The sequence below is a fragment of the Piliocolobus tephrosceles genome, chromosome 10 (genome assembly GCF_002776525.5).
Source record: "Piliocolobus tephrosceles isolate RC106 chromosome 10, ASM277652v3, whole genome shotgun sequence".
Classification (NCBI taxonomy): Eukaryota; Metazoa; Chordata; class Mammalia; order Primates; family Cercopithecidae; genus Piliocolobus; species Piliocolobus tephrosceles.
This window is the reverse complement of record NC_045443.1, coordinates 122,618,397-122,632,749: the sequence shown is the minus strand read 5'-3', so window position 1 is coordinate 122,632,749 and position 14,353 is coordinate 122,618,397. Positions and strand designations below refer to the sequence as shown.

Below are 14,353 nucleotides of genomic sequence, written 5' to 3'. Positions count from 1 at the left end.
CTCGGCCTCCCAAAGTGCTGGGATTACAGGCGTGAGCCACCACGCCCCAGATCCTCTTTTTAAAAATTAATTTTTCTGGCCAGGCACGGTGGCTCACGCCTGTAATCCCAGCACTTTGGGAGGCCGAGGCAGGCGGATCACGAGGTCAGGAGATCGAGACCATCCTGGTGAACATGGTGAAACCCTGTCTCTACTAAAAATACAAAAAAATTAGCCGGGTGTGGTGGCGGGCGCCTGTAGTCCCAGCTACTCAGGAGGCTGAGGCAGGAGAGTGGTGTGAACCCAGGAGGCAGAGCTTGCAGTGAGCCGAGATGGCGCCACTGCACTCCAGCCTGGGAGACAGAGCGAGACTCCTCAAAAAAAAAAAATTTTTTTTTCTTTTTTTAGGTGTTTTACAATTTGTTTTTGTTTTTTCGTTTTTCTTTCTCTTGCCTGATCGCTCTGGAGAGGACTTCCCACTTCTCTCTTTAAGGACTTTTGTGATTCCCTGGGACCTACCTAGATATCAGGACAGTCTCCCCATCTCAGAACCTTGATGTACCCACATCTGCTTGGACCCACCTAGATATTCCAGGACACTCTCCCCATCTCAGAGCCTTGATGTAGTCATGTCTGCACGGTCCCCCTTTGTCGTGGCAGGTCACAGTTTCCCAGGTATCGCATTGGTCTTCTGGTCTCCTTAGGCACCTCTTGGCTATGACAGTCTCTCATTTCTCCTTTGTTTTGATGACAGTGACACTTTTGAGAAGCACTGGTCAGGTATTTTGTAGGATGCCCCTCTCCTGGGATTGGTCTGGTGCTTTTCTCATGATTAGACTGGGGTGATGGGTTTTGGGAAGAGGAAGACCACAGAGAGAAAGTTCCAGTTTCAGAGCATCTAGGGTACATTCCGTCAACATACTGTATCACTGTTGATGTTGACCTTGATAGCCTGGACGAGGTCATGCCTGTCACGTTTCTCCAGCATCGAGTTAACTTTTATTCTCCCTTCGGATTTTATTATCTTTTTAACTTGGCGTATAAGTTTTAATGTCACAGGTAATATGAACATATCTTCTTGAGGGGAAGAATAAAGAGAGTTTCCTGTGACTCCCCGCCATCCTCAGCCATACCCACCATCATTAATTTGCTGTGCTTCCTTCCGGGCCTTTTCCATTCAGGCCTTTACATTCATATATATGTCGCCATAGAGAAGATACATGTTGTCATTTGTCTGTTTGTCTTTGCTAGTCCAAGCAACACTGAACATCTTTGTGCCTCTCTGTGCATGTGGGAGCATCTCTAGGGCAGTTTCTGAAGAGCGTAATTGCTGGGTCATGAGGTATATTGGTGGAATTAGGTTTGGCAGTGTAGATCAGAAAACTCAACAGTTGTTGCTCAAATGGGATAAAGGTATATTGTTATTTAAAAAATCTTCTTTTAGAGGATGTCTGGAGGCAGACAGTCAGAGTATGGCAAGAGACATTCATGGTCCAAGTTCCACTCATCTTTCTGTTCCATTTTCCCAACACATGGCTTCCATCCTCAAGGTCACCTCTGGTCCCACTGGCTGCAGAGCTCCAGCCCTTGCATCTGCGTTCCAGGCATCTGAAAGGGAGGAGGGAAAAAAGGTTCATGTCCCGGCTGTGAAAGCTTCTTTTTAAGCAGCCTTCCCGGCCATCCCACATAACACTTCTGCAAACATCTCATTAACCAGAACTTGGTCACAGAGCTTCACTTGCCACAAGAGAGGCTGAGGTGGAGTCTTTAACTGGCTGCATTGTCATCCTGAGTAAAATTTGGGTTCTGTTTCTAAAAGGGACCAATGGATTTTGGCTGGGTCACTGGTGGGCTTTGCCCTGTAGGAGATGTGAGTTTTTAATTGAAAAATATTATTGTCAAATTATCAAGCTCTTTGCCAGGGGAGATTCCTTCTAGCAGCACATCAAAACACCGGTTCCCTAAGCCTGCACCAGTCAAGTACCGTGGCCCCCTCATCCCCGGGGGTATATTCCAAGACCCCCAGTGGATGTCTGAAGCTGGGGATAGTACTGAACCCTGTATAGCATATATTCTGCTTCTTCCTATACACACACATCTATGATAAAGTTAATTTATAAATTAGGCATAGCCGCACTTAACAATAACTAAGAGTAATTATAACAAATACTATGATAAAAGTTATGTGAATGTGGTCTCTCTCTCAAAATATCTTATTGTACTGTACTGAGGGTAAGAAGTGGCAGAAATCAAAACCATGGATAAGGAGGGATGACTGAGACTGCAGAATCAAGTCCCTCCTGGCCCCAGAGCTTATGATCACAGGTTCAAAGCTGTGTGATGACAAACAGCCCTTTGGGAAAACATCTCACCTTGTCAACTAAAGAAAACAAAACAAAACAAAAAACGACAACAAAAAAATGCCTTTTAAAGAATTAAAGTTGGGTGCAGCACACCAACATAGCACATGTATACATACGTAACAAACCTGCACGTTGTGCACGTGTACCCTAGAACATAAAGTATAATAAAATAAAAAATGAAAAGATTAAAGTTAGTCTTATTTACAAGTATTATTGAGGGCTGTAGACTGAGACCTTCAGCCTGGGGACAGTTTTGTCACATGGCTCCTAAAGTGTTTCAGCTCATTGTTTATATTTGGTGGTCAGGGTTTAGTGTGTGCAAAATTATACTAAACCCGTTTAGATGTTGTATTCAAGTGGAATTATATCAAGGTTTGGGTGTAAGACTTTGTTTCACACAGCTATGCCTTGCTTATTTCCAGACAAACTGGGAAGATTGAGCCGGTGGTCCTGCCGCTGCTTTGGTTTGCAGAGGTAAGGGTGCGTTGGGCACAGTGTCAGGGGCTTTTGTGACAAGCCAATGTGGGCATTTGAGGCAGGGGGTGGGGAGCGGCTTGTAGAAAGGGAGAGGGTTGGGCCGGGGTAACCGGACTGTGACATGGACCAGTGTATCAGAAATTTCACACTGTCCAAGCGCCCTATGTCAGTTATCCCACCGAGTTGAAAGGGATCCCTTGAGATGGGGAAGACAGAAGCTGCATGAAGCAGTAAAGTCTCTGGCCCTGGGTGTAAAATGATTTTGTTGAGGCATATAACCTCTTCTCCTGAAAGTGGGGAAGTTGGTTTCCAAGGTGTCAGCTTTCTACTTAAACTTACTTCTCTCGCATCTTTTTAGAATTCATTCTGGCCTATTTTATTTTATTATTATTATTTTTTAAATTTTATCTTTTTTTAAATTTTATTTATTATTTCTTGCCTACCTCGTTTTAAATCAGGGCTAGCTAATGGCCAGGACAAACAAGCCTCTGAATGTCAAGTTCACTTCCTGCTCACAGCCCAATCTGAAGTGGGTTGATGGGGAAGCAGAGCTCTGCTCCCTGCAGTAATTTAGGGTTCCAGGGCCCGGGTGGCCCTGCCCTCCTGTAGATCCTCCTTTCAGTGGCAGGGAAAGAGATGGGGAGTCACGTGAGGCCAGGCCCACCTCCCATTGGTCAGGACACGATCAAATGGCCCTGCCCAACTGCAAGGGAGTCTGGGAATTGTAGTCTCACCTTGTGTCCTGGAGGGAGGAAGTCCCTGGCAGGCTCCAACACATGGTTTAGCTATGGACCTTGAGATGGGGAAAGGCTGAGGCGGGCACAGAGCAGGGTGTTGGGTGGCATCTGCGCTGTAGCCCACAGCCTGTGGCTTCAGCTCATGTGTTTGTCATTCTGCCTCCTCAGAGTGGGGCCATGGAGGGGGAGGCGCTTCACACATTCTACACCCAGCTGGTGTTGATGCCCAAGGTGATGCACTATGCCCAGTACGTCATCCTGGCGCTGGGCTGTGTCCTGCTGCTGGTCCCTGTCATCTGCCAAATCCGGAGCAAAGTAGGTGCTGGCCAGAGTGTGGCCCGGGCTGACAGCTATTCGCTTGCCTGCTGGGGGAAGGGGGCCTCAGATCGGACCCTCTGGCCAACCACAGCCTGGAGCCCACCTCCAGCAGCAGTCCTGCTTCTGTGCCGGAGTGGGAGCGGTCACTGCTGGGGGCTGCGCTACAGGCTTGCGTCTTTTGCATGCCGCGTTGCCACTACTCTGCCTGTTCTGGAAGGCCTGGGACCCTCCCTTGGAGGGGGTGCAGGTGGGCTTTGAGTAATGAGACCTGGTATTTGCATCGTTCATTCATCAAGTCAGCACCCGGGATGCCAGGTTCTGTTAGGGGCAAGGGGACGCACGGCAGTGGAGGAGACAGCCGAGGAGCCTGCTCAGGGGGATTGAGGGGGGGCTGGCATTCCAGCCGGGGAGACAGATGAAAACCAAATAAATCAGCAGAAAAGATAATTACACTCATGATAGGAAATGTGAGGAGCTAGAGCCATGGTGTCAAATAGAAATACCGCGTGAGCCACGTGTGAGGTTTTCAGATTAAATTTTCTAATAGCCATTTAACAGTCAAAGGAAACAGGTGGAATTAATTTTAATTTTATTTAACCCAAATATATGCAAAATATTATCACTTCAACGTGTAATCAGTATAAAGGATGTCAATATTTCTGCAGTTTTTTTCACGAAGTCTTTGAAATCCTGTGTGTATGGTCCACGTGCAGCAGGTCTCAATTTGGACTGGCTCCGTTTCAAGGGCTCACCAGCTGAATGCAGCTCCCAGACTGGACAGTGCGTGTCTGGGGCAAGTGGGGACAAGGACAGATGGAGCTCCAGAAAGGCCTCTCTGAAGAGGTAGATAGTGAGCTTTGAAGCGGAGGCCAGGGAGGCATTCAGCACAGAGCCACAGGAGGAATGCTGCCTGGAGCGGCCACTGTAAAGGCCCTGGGGCAGGGACAGGCAAGGCACATCAGAGGGTCAGGCAGGGCCAGGGTGGCTGGAGGGGAGAGAGGGCAGGGACATAGGTAGGGGGTGGTGTCTGAGAATGGACAGGGCAGGCCACCCAGGGCCTTGTGGTACAGAGTGAGCAGTCTGGAACTGATTCTGGGAGTGACAGAGCCATTGGAGGCTTTTAAAGAGGGGAATCACTAGGTCAGCTGCTGGCTGGCAAATGGGCCCTGGGCTGGGAGGGGTGGAAGCCTGGGCCCAGCGGGGAGGCCCCAGTGGGTGAGGAAGTCAGTGGCTCGAACAGGATGGGGCAGCTGCTATCAGGAGGGAATGGAAGTGGGGGGAAGAGCTCCAGCCCTGGGCTTCAGACCTCCAGAAGCAGCAAGAAGAGGGGAGATAAAAGTGCCCCTCCTTGCTTCGGGGTCATTTATTTATTCATTCATGGCATTCACTGCAAGGTCTTTTGCACAGGTCAGGGGGTGCAGAAATGACCAGAACATGAGATCTGCAGCAAAGATGGGCAAGGCAGACCTTTAGGCAAGTTACTACAGTCACACGAAGGACGGGAGAGCTGTGATCACAGAGCTCAAGGGGCAGTGGAGATGGGCGAGCGGCTGCCATGGCGGGAAGGGGATGCTGCCCACTGGCAGGCATCAGGAAAGGCTGTTTTTGGATGCATGGAGCAGAAAGCCACTCTCTGAGGTGGCCCCCACCTGCATCATCCTAGGGCCACAGGCCGAGGCCTTCTGGGGGCCTTGGGGCCGCCCCGCTGCTCTGCTGGTCCTGACTCCTCTGCAGTACCTGCTTCCTTTAGCACTGGTGACCGCTTCTTCCTCTTCCCCTGTCTCAGGGAAGGCTTGACTGCTTCCTTGCTTGCCTGCTGGGTGAGAATAAAGCATTCTTGGTTCTTCACCTTGGCTTTCAGACCTGAAACCTGACTTCCTTTCAAAATTCCTGCCCTCGGGGGGAAAAGGTTTCCACAGTGTGAGGTGGTAGCCTGGACACCAGCTGTCATCATGTCGCTGCTGTAGCTTTTGAGCTCCTGATGATCAATGATCATTGGGTCCAAACAGCCCTTTTGGGAGCCCCCTTCTCTGTGACTGCCCCAGGGCAGCCAGGACCCAGCAGGGCTGAGACTCCAGCGAGCAAAATGGAACTCCCTCCAGTTTCTAGACTGAATTATGTAGAGAGGAGAGAAGGAATCAGAACCCACGCTCCCAGACCATGAATGCCTCCCCGTGGCAGAGCATCACCGTGGGTGTCCACAGGCGAGGACGCACAGCCATGTGACGGGGTCCCTGAGGACTGGCTGAGGGGCTGGGCCAGAGGAGGCCGCGACAGCCTCATTCCTCTGTCTCCTTCTGTCTCTCTCCAAATTGTCCATCAGAATGGGAACAGGGAAGGAGGGTCAGGAAGCACAGAATGTCTAGGCTCTGGCTAGGGTCCCCTTCCCTGCCGTAGCCCCCACATCAGCATCCCACCCTCAAATCCAGTAAGAATGCTACGATCGGCAGTGTGGCTTCCCTCCCTGCAGGTTTCACTGGAGGCCACATAAGTGAAATCTATCCCATTATGTGTGTTTTGATTTAGCGGGGCCTTACCAGTTTTTTGTTTGTTTGTTTTTGTTTTTTTGGGGTTTTTTTTGAGATGGAGTCTCGCTCTGTTGCCCAGGCTGGAGTGCAGTGGTGCAATCTTGGCTCACTGCAACCTTCGCTTCCTGGGTTCAAGCGGGAGCCTCAGCCTCAGCCTCCCGAGTAGCTGGGATTACAGAAGCCCACCACCCTGGCCGGCTATTTTTTGTATATTTAATAGATGCAGGGTTTCACCACGTTGGCCAGGCTGGTCTTGAACTCCTGACCTTGTGATCTGCCCGCCTCGGCCTCCCAAAGTTCTGGGATTACAGGTGTGAGCCACTGTGCCTGACTGGCCTTATCAGTTTTTATGTAATTTGTCCTGATTAAAAAAAAATCACATGTGGGTAAACTCAACATATTTTAATTTCTCTTTAGAGAAATGTTTCTTCTTGAGCCAGGTGTGGTGGCTCTTGCCTGTAATCTGAGATACTTGGGAGGCTGAGGTGGGAGGATCACTTGAGCCCAGGAGTTGGAGGCTGCAGTGAGCCATGATTGCGCCATTGAACACCAGCCTGGACAACAGAGTGAGATCCTGTCTCAAAAATTTTAAAAAGCAATAATTTTTCTTCTCAAGTCATTCTTAAAAAAAAAAAATCAAAAGTATTTTAACAGAACAATCTGTTCCTGGTTGATTTTCAACAGCCCCCCCGGCTAGTATACTGGTTGTCAGTCTCCATGGCCCATCTCCCCACTTTGTTTCCTCGCTGGTTTAAATTTTCAAGTGGACGAGCCCTTGTCAGCTTGACTTGTCCACCTCCCAGGTGTGTTTCCCGAAGATGCTTGTACTTCTAAGAGCAGCAGCTCCCCACATCTCAGCCACCTGCAATTGTTGAGGGTTGTTGGACTCTAAACTTCTGTAGCTTTCCTGTTTCCTCTTTGCCTTTTGCAAATCAAAGAACCGTGTAAAACCATTTTTATGTGGCTTCAACGTCAACTATAAATTAGCTTGGTTATCTTCTAGGAGAAGTGCTATTTATTTTGGAGTAGTAGTAAAAAGGGCTCAAAGGATAAGGAGGCCATTCAGGCCTATTCTGAATCCCTGATGACATCAGCTCCCAAGGGCTCTGTGCTGCAGGAAGCAAAACTGTAGGTGGGTACCAGGTAACACCGTGCGCCTCCCTGCCCCCTCCCATATCAAGCAGAATGCTGGCGGCTTAAAACATTTGGGGTCCGGCTCATTCCTTCCGCCTCAACTTCACCTGGAGTGTCTACAGTCTGAAGATGCATATTTGTGTATTTTGCTTTTTAGAGAAACTGCCCTTCCCATGTTCTGAGTGAATAGCAGTTTTTTTGATCACCGAGGGCAAATTGTGTTCTGTGGGCTGGTGCCTATTTGCAAGTCACTTTAGAAAGGCAGGAGCAAGGCTTAGGCCTGCTGCTTCTGGAATCTCTTGTGCAATAGACTCCCCTGGGGAAGTCTGCTAGAAATGCAGATCCCTGGGCAGCCTTCTAGCCTTCTGACATAGAATCTTGGTGGGACCCAGGAATCTGTATTTTAATGGACCCTAATGAGATTCTGATGTAGAAACATGTTTGAGAAACATTGATCTAAATCTGGGATGACTGGCCAGGTGCAGTGGCTCACACCTGTAATCCAGCAGTTTGGGAGGCCGAAGTGGGTGGATCATTTCAGGTCAGGAGTTCGAGACCAGCCTGGCCAACATGGTGAAACCCTGTCTCTACTAAAAATACAAGAAAATTAGCTGGGCGTGGTGGCGCATGCCTGTAATCCCAGCTACTTGGGAGGCTGAGGCAGGAGAATCGCTTGAACCTGGGAGATGGAGGTTGCAGTGAGCCAAGATCGTGCCACTGCACTCCAGCCTGGGTGACAGAGCAAGACTCCGTCTCAAAAAAATAAAACTAAAATAAATAAATAAATAAATAAATAAATCTGGGATGACTGACCAAGAACAAAGAATGTAGGCATCAATTGAACACCAACTGTATACCTAGGACTGGATCTGAGGGTCGGATTGCCAGATTGAGCACAAACGAACAAAAGGAACACAAGAAACAACAGAAGGGTACCTGTTAAATATGAATTTTTGGTACACAATAAATAATTTTTATTGTGTCCGTGCAATGATAGGACGCACGTCTCCTGAAAACCTACCTGAAATTCACATTTAACTAGGCGTCCTGATTTTACGTGGCCACCCTATCTGCGGGGAAGTAGGCTGATGCCCCTGGGGGTTCTCTGTTTCCTTGGCTAGGTTTCTGCAGGGCTGAGGTCGTGGGGGAGCCGTGGCCAGGGATGGTGTCCTTGCCAGGGGAGGAGACAGGCAGAGCTGCAGGCCCTACAACTTGGGGTTGGGTAGGGATGAATCGCTCTAACGTGGTGCCTCTGGTGATAGCTGTTATTTTAGTTTCTGAAAAATGTGCTGCCCTCAAGAGCTTCTGAGGCTGGGCCTACTTGGGTGAAAATAGCTTTCCAGGCAGCCACACTGTGGGGACATGAAGCAGCAGCCCCACTCTTTGGGGCCACTTGGCTGTCTCTAGCTCATCTCACTTGCCAGGGCTGGACAAGGAAATGAAAAAGAAAATGCCAAGGGGTGGGCAGGAGCCTGTTGGCGTTGGCAGGCGCTGCCAGCCCCGTGTCCCACTCAAGCTCCGGGGTGCCTTCCTGTCCATCTGGGAGTAGGAGGCAGGGTCTGACCGTGTTGGGGTGGAGTGTTAATATTTGGAGAGGAACCTCCCTGGGACAGGGTCCCCAGGCTTTGCAGACAAGGCCTTCTGGCCGGGCCCCCCTTCCCTCCCTCTCTCCCAGGATTCCTCCAGGACACTGTTGTGCTGTGCACTGTTTGGCCCCCTCGGTGTCCCTGCTCCTCCCAGCCACTGCTGCCTTCTGCAGAAGCTTGCCTGGGATTCCCAGGGTACGGGGGTGGGGGCTGGTCAGGGCCTGGTCAGTGTAGAGCAGGGAGCTTTTCACTTTTAGCACAGATAGAGTGGCCAGGGCCCCATGGCTGCACCTCCCTGGACATAACCAGGATGTCCTGTCATCCGCCCCCAAACAAAACTGGGGTCTCCCCTTTATTTTGCCAACAGAATCCTATTTTTAGGTGATGAGACAAGTGTTTGACTTAAAAAGACCCTCCTGCCCAGCTTTCTGGAAGGTCTCGAGCCCAGCCCAGCGCCCTGGATCCCCTCGGCATGTGAAACGGGGAATGCAGTGTCCTCCAGTGGCCAGCTTCAGCTTGGAGTGGGCACCTGGGTGGTGGCCAGTGGTTCCCCTGCAGGCCACTGCTGTCCCCTCTTGGGTCCTGTTCTGAATCTCAGGCCTGAGTCCCCGGGGAAGGCCTCACACCTTGCCCTGTACCTGGGTATGGGGATGGCCCTGAGGGGCTGCCTTGCTTGGGAGAAGGGGGAAAAAGGATATTTTTATATAAATAAGGAAAAGACAGCCCCTCTGGGCAGATGAGGCCTGCTGTAGGCCAGGGGGCTTGGTGAACTGTGTCCACTGGTCTGCAACCCTTTAGCTGGATCCTTTTGTGCAGTGAACGGCCTGGACAACTGTCCAGGTGGCCCTTCAGGGATATGTTCCTGGACTTTTCTTAGCTTCTTACTGACCTTTCTCCCACTCCAAGTCTGTGTTCCTCAGTCAAACAAGTGTCAGGGAGGAGGAGGAGGAGACGGAGGAGGAGGAACCTGCTTCACCCTCTGGCACCTGGGGGCTTTGTTCCACTTGTCTTCCTTGGGAAAGGCCAGGGGTTCTTTTACAGCCTGGGGGTGGTTTCCCTTTTCTACTTTTGAGTGAGACTCTCTCAAGTCACAGCTCTTTGGGCCCACATGGCTAAGGTCTAGCCACCTGTGGGTGTCCCATGCTGCCTCAGTGGGTGGCGTGGGGGGCGGGGCTGACCTCCCCCATGCCTGCCTCAGTACAGCACACCCTGGCCCTTGTGCCCGCTCTCTGCCCTGAGCAGGAGTTTTATTTTCCTACCTTTGGTGAAGCAAGCACAGGTGTGCGGAGGTGGGCAGAGGTTTCCAGCCCCAGCTGCCAGGGTAGGGAGACCTCTGTTGCTCAGGACAAGGGAGGTGGGGACTTAGCGGGACAAAGGCTCACCCCACACTCTTATCATTAGCATTATCTGTATTTTTAATGTTTAAGTTGAGAAATTTTCTACAACTGTCAAACTAGACAAATGACAGTAGCCAGTTCTCACCCAGACGCAGCCATTGCTAACAGCTGTCAGTGTTGAAGATGGTCAGCATCTCATGCCTTTGGTTTCACTTGTTCCCTGTGTGGCCCTCGTCCCTCGCCCCATGTCCTGCGTGCCCTGAGTAGCCATTGCCAGGAACTTGGCCTGTGGGTTTGTTTACTCTGAATCTGCATGTGTGCAGCCATGAGCAACAGGTCATTTTTTGAATGTGACCAAAGCTGCATCCTGCTGCGTGTGTTGCTGTGTGGCCGGCTTTCCTCCCTGTCTTCTGTTCATGAGTGCTGTTCAAGCTGAATACCGTCCTGTGACGTTGGTTTAAAAATGCAGGCCAGGCGTGGTGGCTCACGCCTGGAATCCCAGCACTTTGGGAGGCTGAGGTGAGAGGATCGCCTGAGCCCAGGAGTTTGAGACCAGCCTGGGGAACATGGTGAGACCTGGTCTCTACAAAAAATAAAAACATGAGCTGGGCATGGTGGTGGCACATGTCATTGTCCCGGCCACTCGGGAGGCCAAAGTGGGAGGATCACTTGAGCCCAGGAATTGAAGGCTGTCGTGAGCCACGGTGGCACCACCGTACTCCAGCCTGGGCGACGGAGAGAGACCCTGTCTCTAAAAAATAAAAAATAAATCAACACGTAAACATATGTTCTCTTCCTGAGGGGCGGAGCTTGCCTCGGTTGTTCTGTGTTGACTGTGCTGCACACAGGCCCCCCAGGCTTGCTCTGCTCCTCACTGTATTAAGTCTCTTTGGGCCTCAGTTTCTCCATCCCTAAAGGAGGTCGGGGAGGCCAGGCAGGTGTAGAGTGAGATGAGAGGCCCTCTGGGAGACATTCCAGGAGTCTGTAGGTGACTCCAGCCTCTTCTCACCTCTGACAGCCTGGTGGCGGGGGTGGTGTCTGTGCTGGGGATGTGGGTACAGGGCCTGGGTGGGCGGGGATGAGGGTGGGGTTTGGTGACAGGGCGTGGGTGGTCACCCAGCTTTGCCTTTCTCCACAGGGTCCTGAGGACACCATGAGCCAGCCAGGCCCGGCCGCTGGGCCTGACCGGCCCCCCAGCCCCTACACCCCACTTCTCCCAGACTCCCCCAGCCCCACAGCCTGAACCTCCCAGCTGCCATGTGCCTGTGGCATACATGCATGCAGGCCTGTGCAGACACTCAGGGACGGAGCTGCTGCTGAAGGGACTTGCAGGGAGAGGCTCGTTGACAAGCACTGTTCTGGAACCTTCTCTCCACGTGGCCCACAGGCCTGACCACAGGGGCTGTGGGTACTGTGTCCCCTTCCTTGGGTGAGCCTGGCCTGTCCCGTTCAGCTGTTGGGCCCAGGCTTCCTCCCCTTCAGGGTGAAACACTGCAGTCCCGGCGTAGTGACTCCCCAGGCGGGACTGGCCAGGCTGGGAGTGCCGGCTTCATGTGCCAAATAGCTGCCAGGCCAGGCAAAGCGCCTTTACACAGGCCTCAGAAAACAACAGGGTGAGCACGAGATGCCCCGTGCAGCTGCCCAAGGCTCCCCGCCCACCCCGGCCGGACCTTGATCTCCCCGAAGTCTTCAAAGGCACTACATCAGGGTGTCTGCTGCCCGTTTCCTCCAGCCTAAACTGACGTCATCCTACGGACTGAGCCGGCCACTCCCTGGCCGAAGTGGCAGCAGGCTGTGCCCCCGAGCTGCCCCCGCCCCCTCACAGGGCCCCTCAGATTTTAGGTGCCCAGGCTGAGGTGAAGAGGCCTTGGGGCCCTGCCCCCCGGGCGCTCCTGGACCCTGGGACCAGCCTGTGACCCTTTTCTACTGGAAACGAGTTTTATCATCTTTGAAAAATAATTCACTATTGAAGTAATAAACCTTTAAAAAAAATTGATGCTGGCCTCTGTGACAGCCTTGTTTGCTGGGGTTGGGGGAGCAGTGGGGGCCTCTGGGAAGTTCTGGACTCTTCTTCTCTTGGTCAATAGCTCCTTTCTGGTGGCTGCCAAGAGCGTCTCTCCCAGGGCTAGGCTGCTGGCTTACCTTCCTGTTGTTTTTAAACTTCAACCTTGTGCAATGTTGAGTTTCATAGAAATACTGCATGAGTATGCCCTTGTTTAGAAGCAGCAGGGCCTGAGTCCCATCTCCCCCCCTCCCCCGGCCATGCCCACAGCCCCCAGTGCAGACACCTTTGCCACTTTTGCGTGGGGCCCCTGGATGTGTTTCTGTGCATTTATCTACAAATCCTGGTGCCCGTGGGACATGCCCCGTGTTGTTCTAGGCCTTTGCTTTTTGCTTGTTACATAAATGGTGAAGAAGAGAAGCGGGTAAGAGAACAGCTTGGAGCCATCTAAAAGTTTTCATTTTAAGTGTAGATCATTGCAAAGGATGGAATTTTCTCGGATTGTCATCATCGTTGATGTTTAAATATGAGACCATTTCATCAGTATTTAAGTGTGCCCTGGATCGAACTAGGACAGGAGAGGATATTCACTGCCAAACATTTCAAGGAATATACAAACAAGGTCTTTTATGATCAGAAATGTTATGCCCCTTTTCCCCTTAAACTTGTATTTCCTTTCTTCTTCCCTCCTAAAGTTTTATCTAAATGATATGTATATTTGATGCTTTCTTTTTTTTTTCTTGTGACCATCAAGGGTAAATTCTTTTAGGTCTGGGGCTGCCATAACAAAATACCATCAAGGCCGGGCATGGTGGCATACACCTGTAATCCCAGCGCTGTGGGAGGCCAAGACCGGACGATTGCTTGAGGCCAGGAGTTCAAGACTAGTCTGGGTGAAATGGTGAGACCCTCATCTCTACGAAAACATAAAAAAAAATAAGCCAGGCATGGTGGTGGGCGCCTGTGGTCCCAACTACTCAGGAGGCTGAGGTAGGAGGATTGCTAGAAGCCAAGAGGTTGAGGCTGCAGTGAGCTGTGATTATGCCACTACACTCCAGCCTGCGAGACAGAGCGAGACACTGTCTCCAAAAGAAAAAAATACCATCAGTAGGTCGCTTAAACCGTTTATATTTCTCACAGCTCTGGAGGCTGGAAGTCTGAGATCAGGGTACCAGCAGGGTTGGGTTCTGGTGAGGCGTCTCTTCCCGGCTTGCAGACGGCCGCCTTCTGTGTCCTCACACGGCCTTTCCTCAATATGGAGCGGGGAAGAGAGACGGACAGCAAGAGCTCTGTGGTGTCTTTTGTAAGGACACTGATGCTATCGGATCAGGGCCTCAGTTATTTTCTTAGAGGCCCCATCTCCAGACACGGCCACACTGGGGGTTAGGGCTTCAACATAGGAATTCTGGGTCAACACAAACATTTAGCCTATACCATCTGGATTGCGTTTCAACTCTCAGGACACAATTGGTCAAAACTATATCACTATGTTTTATGTTACATATCAACGAAGCAAAATTTTATAGGAATGCATGTCCTTTTGGTATGCATTTTATATATATTTTTCATTTACAGATTAGAGTTGTGTGTACAATTCCATGAATTTTGACATGTGGATAGAGTTGAGTCATTACCCCTACAATCAAGACACAGAACAATTTCATTATCCCCCAAGATTTCCTCGTGCCTTCTCTTGTTTGTTTGTTTATTTGTGTTACAGTGGGTTTCCATAATTTTTTTTTTTTTGAGACAGGGTTTCGTTCTGTTGCCCAGGCTGGAGTGCAGTGGTTCAATCTTGACTCACTGCAGCCTACTCACTGCACCTCCCAGGCTCGAGAGAGCCTCCTGACTTAGCCTTCCAAGTGGCTGGGACCACAGACGTGTGCCACCAC

The 14,353-nt window shown here is 50.9% G+C and overlaps 1 protein-coding gene across 3 annotated transcripts in view; it reads left to right on the top strand.

Annotated features, from left to right (window-relative positions):
• The window catches only part of SCARB1 (scavenger receptor class B member 1), an 86,901-nt gene extending 74,450 nt beyond the window's left edge, over positions 1 to 12,451 (top strand). The window contains exons 10-13 of one of the 3 annotated variants that reach the window (XM_026457429.1): positions 2,765 to 2,816; positions 3,725 to 3,871; positions 7,406 to 7,534; positions 11,598 to 12,451. In XM_026457429.1, the coding sequence (XP_026313214.1) occupies positions 2,765 to 2,816; positions 3,725 to 3,871; positions 7,406 to 7,534 (328 nt within the window). In that variant the 3' untranslated portion in view covers positions 11,598 to 12,451. Of the gene's footprint in view, positions 1 to 2,764; positions 2,817 to 3,724; positions 6,440 to 7,405; positions 7,535 to 11,597 lie in introns of those variants that run through there. The other 2 variants (XM_026457430.1, XM_026457428.1) reach the window with 2 other exon arrangements.
• Positions 12,452 to 14,353: the final 1,902 nt, after the last annotated feature.